At 43.4% G+C, this 17730-nt stretch overlaps 1 protein-coding gene across 1 annotated transcript; it reads left to right on the top strand.

Annotated features, from left to right (window-relative positions):
• The first annotated feature begins 3247 nt into the window (after positions 1–3247).
• ESCO2 (establishment of sister chromatid cohesion N-acetyltransferase 2) lies at positions 3248–13230 on the top strand. The gene is made up of 9 exons (XM_066612005.1): positions 3248–4085; positions 6688–6772; positions 8115–8160; positions 8813–8945; positions 9162–9293; positions 10082–10171; positions 11126–11269; positions 12215–12393; positions 12876–13230. The coding sequence occupies exons 1-9, from the start codon at positions 3324–3326 to the stop codon at positions 13006–13008; spliced, it is 1704 nt and encodes a 567-aa protein (XP_066468102.1). The 5' UTR covers positions 3248–3323; the 3' UTR covers positions 13009–13230.
• Positions 13231–17730: the final 4500 nt, after the last annotated feature.

Genomic DNA, 17730 nt, shown 5'->3' on the forward strand with positions numbered 1-17730 from the left:
GGCAGATCTAGTGCAGCAGGACCTGAAACAGCCCTGGGGGACGACTCTCCCCAAATGCAGTGGTCATTCATGTCAGCATTGGCATAGAACAGTGACCAGGGCCGGCCCATCCATAAGGCCAACTGAAGCACTTGCCTCAGGCAGCAGGTTTGTTGGGAGAGTCGATCCTCTCTGTCCTCCTGCTTGTTTCCACTGCTGCTCCTTTTCCCTCCACTCCTTGGCTGGGAATAGGAAGAGGAGGGCTGGGAGGTATTGTGGAGGGGAGAAGAGTGCTGAGTGAGACTGTTGGAGACTGGGAGGCTGGCCCCAATGTGGCAAGAGGTTCAGGAGGCAGCACTCTGGGTCTTTTTTCACTCCAGAGACTGCAGCAACATTGGTCCAAGGATTGGCTTGGGGCCACCCCCCCCTCCTTCCACAGCCATTGCCTGTGATTCCCACCCACCCCAAGGAGACACATGCCACCATCCCATAGGGTCTGCATCCACCCAGATGGAGCTACGACAATAGAGGGGTTCAAGTAACTACTGTAATTACTAGCCCAGGGGTGTCAAACATACGGCCCAGGGGCTGGATGCAGCCCCTGAGCTCTTTATCCGACCCTCAGGCTCTCCCAGCACCGCAGCCAGCTGCTCTCAGCAGCTGAGCTGTGTGAGGTGCCAATAATGAAAGGGCAGCCCACATGATAATTGGACTCTCCCATATCTTGAAACTATGCTCAAGATTTGCATATTTTCTCTTGGCATTTGCAGTTCCTAAGTGAGAACAAAGTGCTAATTTCTGGTCATGACCTGCTTAATGACATCATCTCTGCTTAATGACATCACTTCTGGCCCTCAGCAGGTATCATGAATACTATTTGGCCCTCTGTATGAAACAAGCTTGACAGCCCTGAGCAAGCAGTCTCCCTTAAAGATTAACTTTTTATTAGAAAATGTTTCAGTTTCACAAACAGAAAAACAACTGGATAGCAAATATAAGATCCCAGAACACGGTTACATACAGTGAGAGAGCATTGTCAGTCACAAACACAGAGCATTCAAGTCTGGTATGTAGGTCCGTTCCAGGGGGTTACATGGGGTGAGTTGGAAGTCCATACGTCACTATATTCAAGGCTAGAGCAAGATACGCTCACGCCCGCCTTGCACATGGCCAGCAGTGCCAGGCCAGGCTTCTCCGGTCGCGGGTCCTGGATCCAGGGGGTCCTCCGTGGGTGGCCTCCATGGTTGTCCCCGGCGTGTCAACTACAATCCCCAAGGAGCACCGCCCCAAGCCAAGCCGCCCATTTTTTCGTCTTCATTCTACCTCCCATCTGAGGCATTTGATTGGCCGGCTCTGCTGAAGGCGGAATTTCGCTGTGAAGCCTGAGGCGGCGAGTTTAATCATTGGTTGAGTCGGTAGCCAATGACCGTGGAGGACCGCTGAGTGACGGAATGGCTGACCAATAGAAATCAGAGGCGCAGAGGGGGCGCGCGCGGGGAAATTTGAACGGAAGAACCCTCGGTGTGAGGGGTTGCGGATGGGGTTAGAGTTGTTTGTGCCTGAGGTGAGGCTCTGGGGGCTGGGTTCTCCGTGGGAGGCTGCAGTGGGAGAGGGCCGGCCGGGCGGGAGGCTGGCGGCTGGCTGAGGCTGGGCCTGGGCCTGGGCCTGGGCCTGAACGCCCCTGGTGTCCCTTCTCCTTGCCAGCAGGAGCCGCCTCAGGGAGCCTCTCAGGCTGCGGGGCTGGAGGAGGCCGCGCCTCTGAGGCAAGCGAGGCTACCTGGTGTGAGGCACCCTTGGGGGGGGGGGTCTTGGTGTCTGGTGCCCCTGAGCCCCTGTGGGGACTAAGCAAGCCCCTCTGCTTCCCCTCCTGCCAGGAGCCCCATTCACGTGCAGGGGGTAATGGAGCAGAAGCCACTTCTGCCGAACGTTGCATATATGCAACAGGGATCAAATGTGTATACCTGTGGGCTGGGCAGGAAGAGGTTAAGTTTCCCCAGATGGCACAGGCAGAGAGAGAGAGAGAGAGATGCAATAGCCACGCAAGCAAAGAGGGAAGAGATATACTGTATAGACCTTGGTTCCAGTTTATTCTAACCACAATGTGTAAATCTTTCTGGCTTTAGGTGTTTTGCTGAGGACATGGCACATGTTACTCCAAGGAAAAGAAAGCGCAGCTTGGACTGGTAAGGCTTCTACATACAAATATCTGGAATTTTGGATCCCCATGATACTAATCGCCAGGCTCAGGGAGGTGCAGTGGGTGGGGAGGCAGGTGAGGCAGAGCCTCCCCACTGGAGCGTGTGGGTTGTGGATGCTTGGGTGCCTCACACAGCGGCGGTGCTTTTCAAAGGACTCCAGTGGGGAGGCTCTGCCTCCCCACCCACCGCACCTCCTTGAGCCTGCCGATTGTATCAACTGAGGAGCATGAATCAAATCACAGATACGTCTTTGGAGAGCTCTTCATTTGCTTTGGAATGCTACAAAACAAATAAAGTTATTCACACTGTCCCCACCGTATGTACTAGTTCTATAGGACTGTCTGGAAGTCAAATTGTACATAGGTACATAGCAAGCTGACTCTTGCTGGCCCAGCACTATCGTGACTGCACAGAAGCACTGCAGAGGACGGAACTGCGTCTTCAGAGATGCAGGCATCTGTAACTCAGGAAGATAATACACTATCAATTAAGAACATGAGAAGAGCCCTGCTGGATCAGGTCATAGGCGCATATAGTCCAGCTTCCTGTATCTCACAGTGGCCCACCAAATGGCCCAGGGAACACACCTGTTAACAAGAGACCTGCATCCTGGTGCCCTCCCTTGCATTTCTATTTAATTCTATTTAAGCATGCAAAAAAGTGAAAGGATTTTCTCAATATTTGTCTTATTTTGTAGATTTAAGACCAGAAAAGTTTTAACATTTTCTTGGTTTAGAGGGGCAGTGTTGGGGTCTGAAAATTGATGGAGTATTTCATTTAGATTTGGTCTACAAAGGCATTTATGCACTTGAAAGTAGTTTTGTATTCACAAAGAAATTCATAGTCTGTTGTTTCATGACTTCTGAAGCTATATTCAGACCAGAACTCATTCTGTAAAATATGTATATATGCGTTAACTTTGGTTTTTTTAGTTTACAGTCAGTTCATGGGAACCCAGTAAAGAAACTGATGACAGATTTCAATAAAGAACCATCTGTGGTGAAGATGACTTTAGGTTGCAGTCCAAAAAAGCTACTGCTTACTTCTCAAGATGAAGATAAAGAAAATCACTTCTTGCATCAAAGATCTACCAGATCACATGAGCTTGATGCTTCTCCACTACAGAGAGCCAACGTGCCACAGGGAATGCAAAGGGGGCTCCCACAGACCATGTCCCCAAAGACTGGTGCCACATACAATTCCATTGTGCCCACCAGCTCCTTTTATAGTAAAGGAAAGCAGTACCAAAGCCTACTGGAGAGGAAGCTGACAAATGAAAGCCATTCACTTGGTCTGAGAGATGAAGGTGGAAACCTACCTACTGCCAACAAGACAGAGATAGTACAGGTGAAGGTGCTAACAGCCAGAAAGACAAACTCAAAAGCACCCAAACGCCCTGCTGCTTCCAGACAGGCCAAGACATTATCAAGGAACAGCAAAAAAGCCAAAGTGGATATGGCCCCTCCCAAATCCGTTACAGGGAAAGAAAACACTAACTGTGCTATTGAAAAGAAAATGGATGCTCCATTCAGAGTCCTAAGCATGAAATTCAAGCCAGTGCTAAAACTCAGAACTGGGGCAGCATTCTTTGCCACTGGGAAGAAGTGGCACTCTGGCTCTGAAAAAGTGCTTTCAGCTCCATCATTCCCCCACTGTGCCAGCGAACCCATGGTAAAAGAGAAGCAGGACACATGCAGGGCCCATAAACAGCTACACTCGTCCACCAAAAACAGGAAGGGAAGCCCTACAAATGAGTCACAGAAGAAGGAGAAATTGACCCATAACAGTAGCCAGGACACAGATATTATGTCTGAATTAAACCTGTTGCAAGAAACCGGGAGCCTCCAAACTTCTTATTCAGGTTGCTTGAAAACCTTAGCTCCAAAAGAAACTGACACTGAGACCCAGGTACTGTATGTAGAATTTGTGAAAGTTGATGCTGCATTTGGCTTGCAGTAATGCACATTTTATTGGAGCGATATATAGGCTGCTAGACTTTCCCCTAGGAAAAAGACTGCCTGGGAATACCGGGTGCTGTAGGCTTATACCATAGTCTTTTGAGACTGAAGGTTGCCAACCAACCACAATGTGTGAAGAGATAGATGTCCTTCCTGTGTGACTTGCAAGATACTAGAGTTCTTGTAATCTTTTCCACATTAGTAGAGCATTTGGCAAACAGTCTTGTAGCCTGCCTGATCCTGAGGGCAATATGGTAAACATAGAGACAAACATGGGCTCACTTGGGGCTGCTTGTTTTGTTGCAAGGCCAATCAGCAACTCTGATAAGCAACTCAGAACGACTCGGTACACAGGGATGAAGGTTCACAGGCTTTTATTAAATTGTATACAATTGGTCCACGGGACTCATGTCCAAAGCATGGACCCCGTCTGAATGCTGGTCCTTAACCTTTATACCACACAATCCTTTGTCTGAAAATCTAGACTTCTCATTTGCTGAAAGTTTGACATCATAAATGGGGCTCTTAAAAGGATATAGATAAAATACCATTTACATACAAGATGGAAAATAGGTGGGCAACAAGTGAGCAAAACCTTTGATTGGCTCTTATTTACATACAGGTGGGGTTTCATCTTAAAACTTTGCCAAAATTACACAATTTCCAAAAGTTTCCAAAACCAGTAGGGTTTGCTGTAATATTATTCCATCCAGCACTGACCCTCACTCACATTTATTAATCTAACTAGGGACTTTTTTGAGAAAATAGGTTTTTGTACTAGCCTCATTAAAGAGAATACACAAACACTTAAACACAGGTGTGAAGACCTTAATTTGGCAGAACTTCTAACCTTTTATTGACATATATTCCTTTCAAACCCTTCCTAATTAGGATGGCCTTGCTTGAACCACTTATCTCTTTTGCATCTTTTCTCCTGGGCTTAGTATATTCCCTGAGGGCCCTCTGCAAACCTCTGTGAAATTTTAAACTTCCTTTTAACAGTTTTTTACTATATGTCTTAATTTTATTAGTCTATTGTGACCAATTACCTATTAAGGGTATAATGGTGTATATTTCTTTAGTGGTTGCCCAGCACCTTGAGCTAAGGCTTCAGCTAGCTTCTTGTGACTTTTATATATTTTAACTTAAAACAAGCCAAAACTTTCTCTGCATATGTGATTTCTTTTTAAGAAATCCTTCTCCCATTTTCCTTTAAACAAGTTCTCAGACATTACATGCCAAGCAAACTGTTTCTCCCCCCCCCCTGCACTTTACTGCACCAACCCCTTCATTTCAGTTACAATTCAAACAAAAGACTTTCTTAAGGATGTTCCCAGTTATCTAATCAAATGTATCCTTTTTCTAAATTCATCGCTTGCAGGTGTCTACCAAGAACATCCTTGCCAACTAAGATAAGGATGTCTGCAATGTTAAACCCTTTGTCTAGTTTTTTTAAAGCTTTTTGAAAATCAAGCATTTTGGTTCTTTAAGACTTTCTTCTAATCACTACCATGTGTCTCATATGTCCCCATATATGTTGGTTACACTTTAAAGCAAAGCCTATATATATTATATGTCCTCATATATGTTTTTCCTTCTTTTGAAAACTTGGAAGAATAAAGAAGTGAGCACTGGCAGTAAGCATGGCGATGGCCTTGGCCAGACTTGTGCGTCTGCCAAGAAGGAGTCTTATCTTCCTTGTTGCCTTAGTTGCTACTCCCTTTCTAAACTCTAAAGTGTGTAACTTCTGTGAAACTAGCAAACCGCTGCTAAAAATAATTTTCTTCAAGCAGCTTGTCCTTGTTCTCTGTATTTCTATGCTTTTAGCCAGACTTTTAACCTTTTGCACAAATGGTATCAAGCTGCTCTTTACCATGGTGTATATGCTATAGTATTAAAATGACTTTACAGTCTAGGGTCAAAGGTCACCATGCCTTAGTTTGATTTTCTTAATAAGGCTGTATCTATAAAACCCTTGACTCTCTTAAACTAGGAGGACATTTGAAATGAAAAGATGTTTTCTTTGGCTCTTCCTTGTTGAATCACTACTTACATCTGAGGGATTACTTGCACTTTACCCTTCTCAGGAGGAAATGTGTGGGGTCAGTCTGTTTATTTTGAGCACCAAAACAAGGTGACAGGCTTCTTTCAGTAGGTTGCCTGAAAAAACAAACCTGGAGACTGGTGCAGTCTTGCTGTTGACGGATATGTATTATGTATAAATGTTTGTTTTGAAATTGGATTGATCATGCTTTGCTTGTTCAAGAGGTTAGTTGCAAGGACTGGTTATAAGTAGCACATTTATTACATTTATATCCTGCTGTTTGTCTGTGGAACTCTGATGCAATCCTATTCATGGCTACTAAGAAGTAAGTCCCATTAAATTCTGTGGTGTTTAGGGTTCCTTGGTGGTATCATTTCCAGGAATGGATCAGACCCTGATCTGCTGAGCTTCAGCAAGGTTGCTGCTTTGTGTGCTTTTGCACCATGCCTTAAGTCCTAAAGTTCCTTGGGTCATTTGATGAAAATGTGACTTATGTTCTTTTTGCCAGACCTCTGAAGAAATATCACATGGATCATCCAGAAATATGCATGAGAATGGTACTACCTGTAAGCTTTCTAATAAGACCATTAAGGGTAAGTACTATAATGTGGAGACTGTGAGAGAAGTCCCTGTAAAACTTTATGTTGCCATAAAGTTAGGTATGACTGACTTGCTTCTCAAATCATGTTCAAACAATTTTCAACATCTCCCAATTGGGAATTATACTTTACAACACAATATTGTACTAAATATCAGATTTTTCTAACAACTTTTGGCAAGTGTGATTGAACTTTTATTATTATTATTATTTTTATACACATCAAAATGACAACACAGCTGATAATGATTGTACATGTACACACAAATACAATTATCAGCTGTTGTCATTTTGATGTGAATTTCGAACATTATTATTATTAATAATAATATATACTGCTTTTCAATACATGTATGGTTGGAGTAAGGTAGTTTATGGAATTTTGGAGAGCAGTCACTCCTATTAATCCGTTCTCTGTAACCGCTTTGAACTTTCCATTGATAAGCGGTATATAAATACTGTTAATAATATTAAAGACATGTTGGGCTATGAGATACTGGTATTACTGCTTGTATTTGCTACTCTGGATCCTTATGTTAGATCTGTGTGTTAACCTTTAGTTGTGAATGTAATTTCTGCAAGGATTTTAATTGCTAGTTGTGAGGGCTGATGGTTTAGAATAGCTTGTCACACTGTCCTAATGCATAAGATTGCCTATATAAAGAGATTTTGAGATAGGAAGTAGTGTTTTTGCTCTATTCAGGAAGGTCCAAACTATTCTTAAAAATTAAATATATAGGAATTGTAGTGAACACTATACAGAATATTGTGCCCTGATAATCAAAAATAAAGATCAATGGATCCTTCCTCTTTAGAGCATACATTTAAAGGATGTATATATATCTACACTTTATAGATATATCTATATACACAATATAGATATAGCTATACACAGTATGAAACTTGGTACTGTGCTATAATTGCATCAATGTATATATAAAATATATTTTAAAACTCTTTTTCAAACAATACAATTCCTGTATACAAGGGGGTCTCATAAATTTGGGACCTGAGGTGCATAAGAACACTGTACGCATACACATAAAGCAGTATGCACATACAGGCTATCCACCATGCTTTTGAAGGGTCTGATTCTCAAACTGACTTTAAGAATGAGACTAAATACAATAATTTGCACAAACTATTTTTATTTGATTTCATTGTGAGCTGTTTTGAGTACTTGAGTGGAAGACCAGCCTATAAAGAGAATAAATGTAACATAAATAGCCCTGTTCTCAAATACAAAATTCATGGAATGTAGGCTAGAACTCTCAAAGCTTTGTTTTCTCTTTTTTCTTTCCCTTCCTCTTTTCCCCCAACAATGTCCTCTTTTGCAGATTATATCTGTCCTCTGTTTAGTACACCTTCCAGCAACAAAAAAAGGTATGCCAAAGTTGCTCTAATTTGTTTATAATTTTATTTTTAGATCAACTTTATTGCCTATGGTAAGCTGCCTTGAGCTTTTGGAAGGCAGGGTATAAATTCTTTAAACACATAATATTCATGCCTGTACAGGGAAAGTTTTTCAGGCTAAAAGCTTAAACAGCTTTTAATGAAGCTTTTTTCTGTGGGTTGAAGCCCAAATAACAGAACTGTAGCAGTGTGCTCAACAGCAAGTCCCTGTTTCCTCAGTGTTTTTGTACTATTCCTGGCATAAAAAGTCATGTCCGTTCCTCCTCCCCATTAGACCCTGACATTGGTCATAACATTCAGGGTGGTATGGAATGTGGAACCCTGACTCAGAGAAGAGGGGAATCAAAATGATCAGAGGACTGGAGCACCTTCTTTGGGAGGAAAGACTACAACAGGATCTGATCTCTTCAGCACAGAAGAGCTGCATAGGTTAAAACAAGCACTTTGAATGGTGCTTGGATTCCATGAGGAGCCACTGCATATCTTTCTCCTGTAAAAACCATCCAGAGTGAGGTGTTTGTCCATCTGTCTCTTGGGAATGGCTAGCCAAGAGAGAACCATGAAATGTCTCTGTTGGAGCCATGTTGGTGAGATACAAGTGCCATAAATAAATGTATTTCAGGTCACAGGTTCTGCCCGATGAGCAGTCTTCATTGGTGGAGTTCAGTCCCATTGTGCAAATGGTTCCTACTATACTAAAACCCAGCAAGAAGACAAAAGAACTGAGCAAAGACTTGAAAGGTCAAATGGTTATTGTAAGTATATTTCTGTATGCTGTGTTCATGGTCGTAAGAGCAATCATAATGCCATTCAGTGTAAAGTTCCTTTAAACTGAGCGGAAACATCAATTTTGTAGGTGCTGGAAAGACCATGTCTTGCTTTCCTTACATGCACTTTAAATGCCCTAGAGCTCCTGCCTGTGGTTTTAGACTGACACAATGTGAAATGGTCATAGCCTTTTTCCCTGGCAGGATGCTGGTCAGAAACATTTTGGTGCTATGGTCTGCAAATCATGTGGCATGGTGTACTCGGCTGCCAACCCAGAGGATGAAGCACAGCACATCCAGTATCATCAGAGGTTTCTTGGGGGAATGAAATATGTGGTAAGCCAGAGTACTGCAGTACCTTTCTGAATACACTTCTTGAATCTTGTTCTGACCAATAGAATCCCCTGAAATGCACTTTATAAAATGTAATAGAAATTGGGAATGCCAGGAAACTATTAAAGCTATACAACAGATAGCTGGAAATTCTACAAAATTGTTTTTGCATCCTTGGGGTGGTTTTTGTGTCTTGCTGCAGAAAGAATTGGAGTGCTGCAATTGTTTAACATGGGTAACCAAGGAGAGGAAAAATTCATTTTAAATTTGTAGACCCCATATTTGATTTTTCTTCCTCCTCTGTAGGTTCAGATGTGTGGGAATAACTACATTGGGTCAAGTAACATTTCAAAACTTTATTGCAAGTTACTTGAGCTAATCAGAAAATAGTTGAGTTTTAGTAGGATACATTATCTCCACCCATTCTCCACTATATGCCATCTGAATATCAATGAAGTTCAAGCAATGTCTCTGAGACTTTGTCCCCCTGAGAATATCTTTTTAAGCTGTATGGTTTTGGTAGCCATTTTCCCATTTTAGTGATTTCTCCACACTTGAAGAAATGAATTGGTTTATGTAAATTACAAATATTTTGTTCTACTTTTTCTCTACAAGTGCATAAACTCCAGCCAGCTTGATGAAACTTATATACATTGCTCTTTTCCTATATCTAGCTCCTACATTGGGGAGAGGGAATTGTTGCCCCTTTTTGTCATAATTTTATGTGTTGTGATTTCTTTTATGTGAAGCCATTAGAAATCTACATCCCTTTTCTTTTTTTCTCTTGATAGGGCTGGAAAAATGAGCGAGTGGTTACAGAATTCTTGGATGGGAAAGTTGTTTTGGTCCTGCAGGACGATCCAAAATATGCCACCAAAAAGGTGCTGTACAAAGTACTCATCTAAGCTTAGCTTCTCCTAATATGGTTCTACTTTTGCTTGTTTCAGAGCCGCTACTACTATCTCACTACAAGTGGTCCAAGATTCTTGCATCTTGAATAAATGTTTCCCTATTCATGCACCCTTTTGATACAGTAACATCTGTGCTTTTATAAAGAGCTATCATACATTAGTGCTCCAATTTTCTTTACAGAGAAAACTGTAGGTCTTCCTGACCTATTTGTTTCTGTTCTTTACTTTTTCTAGCTTTCTCCTCATTGAATTGACCATTTTAAAACTGAATGTTTGAATTCTAAACTAAATATTTTAATCTCTAGCAAAATATGTTGGATTTGGAGGCAATTTTTGGCCACATGTTTAAGAGTAATCGGATAACAAAGCATCTTGACACCTTGAAGACTAACCAAGTTATTTCAGCACAAGATTTTGTGAGCTATGGTCCACATCATCAGATGCAGCCCATCAGCGGACTGAAGTCCACAACAACTTATGCTGAAATAAATTAGCTAGTCTTTAGGAGTTACAAAGTGCTCTGTTGTATTTGTTACTGCAGCCTTCACACAGAAGCCCTTTTGGAGGCTATTACTAAATAGATACAACTTGCTTCTTGTACCAGAACTTGACTAGCGCTTAGGATTTAATCAAGAGTGTATTATCGTCCCCATCGGCTTCACAGCTAATTGCTCCAAGGAAGAGTGGCTTGATGTGTGTGTAGTCCCAAGTGTACCCTGAGGACATGTAATGATGAAAGCTACCTCGATGAATCTAAGGACATCTGGACTGGTCAGTGCTTGGATGTGAGGCTGCCAGGGAATCCCTTGGTCCACCATGGAAGAAAGTTGGGACATAAATGTGATAAAACTGGAAACTTTGTTGTGGATGAAGTTGAGACTCATCCAGTTTAGTAACTATATTTGTCTGGTTTTCTTTGTGTAGGCAGAAGATGTACGGAAGTTTGTCGATAATGAACTTGGGTTTAAACAAGTGGTGCTGACCCATCCAACCCCAACACAAACATACCTGTTTGTATCCAATGAAAAGAAGATTGTGGGCTGCTTAATTGCTGAGCCAGTCAGGCAGGTGTGCAACTAGTAAAGTAGAGAGGTCAGGGCAAGCCGTGTGCATCATTGTTTGGGTGAGGCAACTGGCTTTACTGTGAAGAAGTAGGCATTGCAAAGGACACCCATGCACTGAAAACAGGATTCTGATTATCATGTCCTCTTGATCAGGATGCACACAAATGTAAAATGGTTTAGAGTGTGCATAGGAGGCGGGGGAAATTATTGCTAGAAAAAATGGAACACATGCCCACTTACTCTGCTGACCCTGTATGCCAGAATGAATCTATCTTTAATCTTTCAATTTGCATCTCACTGGTCTGAGAATCAAATGCTGTTTTGTAAGCTGGCATAGCTCTTCTGAGGCTTTTGCTATTACAGGTAACCTCAGAAAGGATATGCTTATTGACATGTTCCTATACCAGGTAGCTGTGAGTTCAAGAACAGTAGGCATGAGCCTTCTTCATCAGCCCTATCTAGTATCCAAATGGCTTAATGTATAATTTTCAGTGTGAATCTGTAAACAAGAATAGACAGGTGCTTTGCTGTGTTTGCTGAGACAACCTAACTAACATAAGCTCCAGGAACTTTGAGCATTGTATTTTATCCTATGTTTATATTCTGTCCCACCTCTCCCCCTTTGATGTGGGTGCCCAAAGCAGCTATCATAAAAAATCTTTGCAGTAGACCTATGCATAAAATAGCTATTGAGGGGCAGCAGGCAATACTAAAACAGAGAACAAACCATCAATAAAAACAGCAATAAATAAAACCATGAAACAATATACAACATTATTGGTAACAATGAATGATAAAATAACAAAATGGCAGCAGAATGTAAAAACAGCTACAAGGTGGGAATAGAGAATGGGAGCTTTTATTGTAGACTTTACAAGGTATAATTTGTTACAGGTTTGCTGCTGTTTCCCTTTTCTTCCTACCACCCTCTTTTCTGCATTTTCCTTAGGCTTTTCGAGTTATTTCAGAGCCACCCTCAGAGTCTCCTACCAAGAACAGCCTGGAGCATCATCGTGCCTGGTGCTGCTCATCAAAGCCAGAGAAGGTGATCTGTGGAGTCAGCCGAATCTGGGTGTTCAGCCTGATGCGAAGAAAGGGCATAGCCAGTCGTCTGGTGGACGTGGTCAGGTAAGGAGGTATAATGGGCTAGTACTGGAGCCCAGAATACAATGACAGACTCTTGCTACCAGATATGCCTTACTTGGGTGCAGCCAGCTTTTTAGCTTGAACTAAGAGGGACCAGATGCTTGTGTCATCCCATCCAGCATCCCATGGCTCTGGTGGCTTCCTCACTTTAGTGCTAATAAAGACCAGTTCATGCTCAGGGTTGAATTTCCACGGACTATGCACAAAGCATTTTTGTACAAACCTTAAAGAAAATAAACCTCTTTGATTAATCATCCCAGACAATTACATGCTGGCTGTCAGTGTTCAGGGATGAGAGAAAAGGCTTTCTACACCTCAATCCAGAAAATGATGTCTTTAGTTCTAACACCATTAACAAGCCACTAATTGACCAAAATAAGCGGGTGGGGTGGGGGGGGGAAGCTAGGTAATTAACCTGCACTGTAAAAACATTTCTGTTTTTACAAAAAAATCTTCTGTTTCAGGCGTACATTCTTATTTGGCTCTTATTTGACGACTGATGAAATCGCCTTCTCGGATCCCACACCAGATGGCAAGTTATTTGCCACAAAGTATTGCCAAACACCCAGCTTTCTTGTTTATAATTTCTTAAATTAGACCCAGTCCTGTATAACCATGAACCATGTTTGGTGGAGTCACCAAATATTGTTGAGCCATATCCAAGTTGTCTTCCCATTGTCAGAATCCTGTTCTTGTATTCTGCTCTAATATAGGAGTATAATTTAGGAATGACACAAACCAAGTTTGACACAAATACAAGTATTGCTTGTATAAAGTTTGATTCTTAAGTTAAGACTCCTGAAGTTGATTGTATACATAAGACTGGTTTGTGTAGTGTCATGGCTCACATTTGCTTCGGCCTCTTGGTTTTCCCTGGCCTTTGTATTCTTTGCAAGCTTTCTGTGTTGCTTGAAGATAATTAATTTTCCAGGCTTAAACCAATGAAAATAAAGGATATTTTTCCCAGCTCAAAGTCTATAGAGGGACCAAGTCAAAGCTGTGTTACTGAATGAAGAAAGTTTGGGTATGATGCTGCTATGTATTAGTTTCTTCCTTTTGCACCTGTAAGTGGATATGTAACACTAGACCTTTTCTGAAACCTTGGAAGCATTGGCTAAGAGGTGAGAGGCTTTGTCTGCAACCACTGTAATTCTTGCACTGAACATTTAAACTAGATTACATCTGTTCAAATAAATATTTGATTTGATCTGGGTTCCATTTCTTTGTGTTACTAGTGTTCATATTTAGGCAATGACAGTACAAGAGCCCTGTCTCGGTCCTACTGTCCCCACAATTTAGAATTCTTTGCAAATGCTAATAGGCATGTTTAACCTGTTGATGTATCTGGACTTTCAGAAGATTTTTGACATAAACCTTCACCACAGGCCTTCACACTTTTAGTATAGTGTCCTTGCACCAAGGATCTCAGGGTGTTACAACAACTCTGTAAAGTAAGTTTGGCTGAGTGATGGTGACTAGCCCAAGGTCACCCAGGAAGTCTCATGGCTGAGCAGTGTTTATGGATTAGGAACTGGGTGAAGACCAGGAGACAGGGTGGGTATAAAAGGGCAGTTTTCACAGTGGAGAGAGGTGAAAGAATACCCCAAGCATGGGTCTTCAGTGGTGCTTCTCAACTTGTCCATAAATGACCTGGAGTTGAGGATAAGCAGTGAGGTAGCCAGGTTTGTGGATGACATTAAACATTTCTGGGTGGTGAAGTCTAGAATAGATTATGGAGAGTTTCTAAAGGTTTTCTTCCCTAAGGCAGGGGGTTGGACTAGATGACCTATTAGGCCCCTTCCACCTCTGATTCTAAATTGAGGAAATGGATAGCAGATGTGTTTCAGGGCAAGTATAAAGTGATGCACATTGAGGTAAATCAAACTTTCACATATTCAAGATTACAATGGCCTCTGTAGCAAAACAAGGTCCATTGTGGTGGACAGCTTGATAAAAGTGTTAATCTAGTGTACAGCAGCTGTGAAGGCCAATTAATACTTTAGATCATTAGAGAATAAAATAGCCATTACTGTTATTAAGAAATTGAAGAATGAAGTTGCTGATCACTTGACTAAGATATGCAACTTGTCCCTCAAAACGGCCACGGTGCCAGAAGATTGGAGGATAGCAAATGTCACACCTATCTTTAAAAAGGGAAAAGGGGGACCTGGGAAACTATAGGCCGGTCAGCATAACATCTATACCAGGTAAGACGGTGGAATGCCTCATCAAAGATAGGATCTCAAAACACATAGCCCAGGGGTCAGCAACCTGTGGCTCTACAGCCGCAGGTGGCTCTTTCAGCTGTCTGCTGTGGCTCCTTCAGGTGAAAGTGGCAAAGGGGTTAACAGGAGGCACCTGTGTTGGGAGGGCAGGCTGCTTCCCTCCGCCCCCATAGCTCACTGCCCTCCTCTCCCTTCACCCCCACCTGCCCCGCATTGGTTTCCCTTTTCAATTTTGCCTGCTCTGCAGGCTTAAGCTCCCTGTTTTTCCCTTCCCCAACTCTCCAGCATCCAGCAGGCTCCTGGCTTTTTCTGTTGGAATGGCTCAGGGCCCTTCACTGGCAGACAGACCAGCCAATCGTGAGCCTCCCTCCTCAGCCACTTCGCCCTTGCAGCCTGCCTTTCCCTGAGCAGGTCCCCACTCAGTGCAAGGAGAGGCTTTTCCTCCACAGCTGAGGAGACATCCTGTGTGTCTACTCAGTTGTAAGCCCCATTACAGCGGATGAAGCTTACTCCCAGGAAAGGGCACCTGGGATGGCAGCCTTGGAGCCTGCTCAAGGCCAAGCGCAAGGACGGGTGAGTGGGGGGCCGTGCAGGTCTGTTCGAGAGTAATGTAGTCCCAGGAAGGTGTGGAGGGCTGCAGCCTCAGCCCCCTCCTATGCAGGTCTACTCACAAGTAGTCAGTGAGGCTTCCTCCCAGGAAAGTGTGGAGAGGACTGCAACCTGAGAGCTCCAACCAACTTGTCTGCTCAGAAGTCCCATTGTAGCCAATGGGGCTTACTCCCAGGATAGTGTGGAGAGGGTTGCAACCGGAGGGAGGGCAGGCAGGCAGGGCAGAAGCTGGCCTGTGGCTGCCCCCCCTTCTTTTCCCCACCTCTGGAGGCTGTGTCCTTTTTTCCTTCCAGCAGGGTGCCTCTGGAAGGTGGGGGGAGTTCTTTAGTATCCATGTAAGATAAGCAGATGTCATAACCACCATATGTATTGGAATCCTGGAAGATCTGGTGAGGAGGTAGATGTGGTGTCAGCAGTGGCCCCTTTAAGGGTAAGGCCTGGGCATCCAGCAGCGTGTGCTGCACAGCTGCAGCCACTTGAAGGCAATAGGGCCCTCAGGGATATAATGGGCACCTGAGGAAGGGGGTGTAGGTTGGAGGTAGGAGAGGTGACTGACTGGGCTTACTGACTTTGGACACTGCCTTGGATACTCTGACTGACTTTGTGACTAACTGCTGAAGACACTGGAGTTTGAAGTGTGGCTGCTGTGCCCAAGACCTGCTGAGGACCAAGGGGCTGCTGTAGTGGTGGGAGGCTGCTGGCAGGAGAGAGGACCTTTGCAGGTTTAACAGGTGAGCTACCCTGGAGGTGGAGTCCAGCAGGACTGCAGGGCAGAACCAAGGTCATTTGTTGGGGGAAAGAAGGGGAGCTGATTTCTTAAAGTGGGCATAATTCTCCAGGCAGAGAATGGCCTTGGAATCAGACAAAACACCATAGAGGACCAGGCACCTGAAAACACAGGACAAGAATGTATGACAAAACTAACTAAAAGCTACAAGAGTGGGCTACGTTATAAAAATGGGACCTATAAGAGCATAAAGGTAAAAAAACAACTATATATGCAGTATTAGCTTCATTTTAGATGTCAAAAGGGTTTTGTGGCTCCCGAGGTTTTTTTCCTCCGGAAAATGGGTCCAAATGGCTCTTTGAGTGTTTAAGGTTGCCGACCCCTGACATAGCTGAACAGGTCTTGCTCAGGGAGAATCAGCATGGCTTCTGTAAGGGTAAATCTTGCCTCACAAACCTTACAGAATTCTTTGAAAAGGTCAACAGGCATGTGGATGCGGGAGAACCTGTAGACATTATATATCTGGACTTTCAGAAGGCGTTCAACATGGTCCCTCACCAAAGGCTACTGAAAAAACTCCACAGTCAGGGAATTAGAGGACAGGTCCTCTCCTGGGTTGAGACCAGCAATCAGAGTGGGTGACAATGGGCAATTTTCGCAATGGAGAGAAGTGAGAAGCAGTGTGCCCCAAGGATCTCTCCTGGGACCAGTGCTTTTCAACCTCTTCATAAATGACCTGAAGACAGGGTTGAGCAGTGAGGTTGCAAAGTTTGCAGATGACACCAAACTTTTCTGAGTGGTGAAGACCAGAAGTGATTGTGAGGAGCTCCAGAAGGATCTCTCCAGACTGGCAGAATGGGCAGCAAAATGGCAGATGCGCTTCAATGTCAGTAAGTGTAAGGTCATGCACATTAGGGCAAAAAAATCAAAACTTCACATATAGGCTGATAGGTTCTGAGCTGTCTATGACAGATCAGGAGAGAGATTTTGGGGTGGTGGTGGACAAGTCACTGAAAGTGTCAACTCAATGTGCGGCAGTAGTAAAGAAGGCCAATTCTATGCTTGAGATCATTAGAAAAGGTATTGAGAACAAAATGACTACTAATATAATGCCATTGTACAAATCGATGGTAAGGCCACACCTGGAGTATTGTGTCCAGTTCTGGTTGCCACTTCTCAAAAAAGACATAGTGGAAATGGAAAAGGTGCAAAAGAGAGCGACTACGATGATTACGGGTCTGGGGCACCTTCCTCATGAGGAAAGGCTACAGCGTTTGGGCCTCCTCAGCCTAGAAAAGAGGCGCCTGAGGGGGGACATGATTGAGACATACAAAATTATGCAGGGGATGGACAGAGTGGATAGGGAGATGCTCTTTACACTCTCACATAATACCAGAACCAGGGGACATCCACTAAAACTGAGTGTTGGGAGAGTTAGAACACACAAAAGAAAATATTTCTTTACTCAGTGTGGTTGGTCTGTGGAACTCCTTGCCACAGGATGTGGTGATGGCATCTGGCCTGGACAAGTTTCTGGAGGAAAAATCCATTACAGGTTACAAGCCATAATGTGCATGTACAACCTCCTGATTTTAGAAATGGGCTATGTCAGAATGCCAGATGCAACGGAGGGCACCAGAATGAGGTCCCTTGTTATGTGGTGTGCTCCCTGGGGCATTTGGTGGGCCGGGCCACTGTGAGATGCAGGAAGCTGGACTAGATGGGCCTATGGCCTGATCCAGTGGGGCTATTCTTATG

The sequence above is a fragment of the Tiliqua scincoides genome, chromosome 1 (assembly GCF_035046505.1).
Source record: "Tiliqua scincoides isolate rTilSci1 chromosome 1, rTilSci1.hap2, whole genome shotgun sequence".
Classification (NCBI taxonomy): Eukaryota; Metazoa; Chordata; class Lepidosauria; order Squamata; family Scincidae; genus Tiliqua; species Tiliqua scincoides.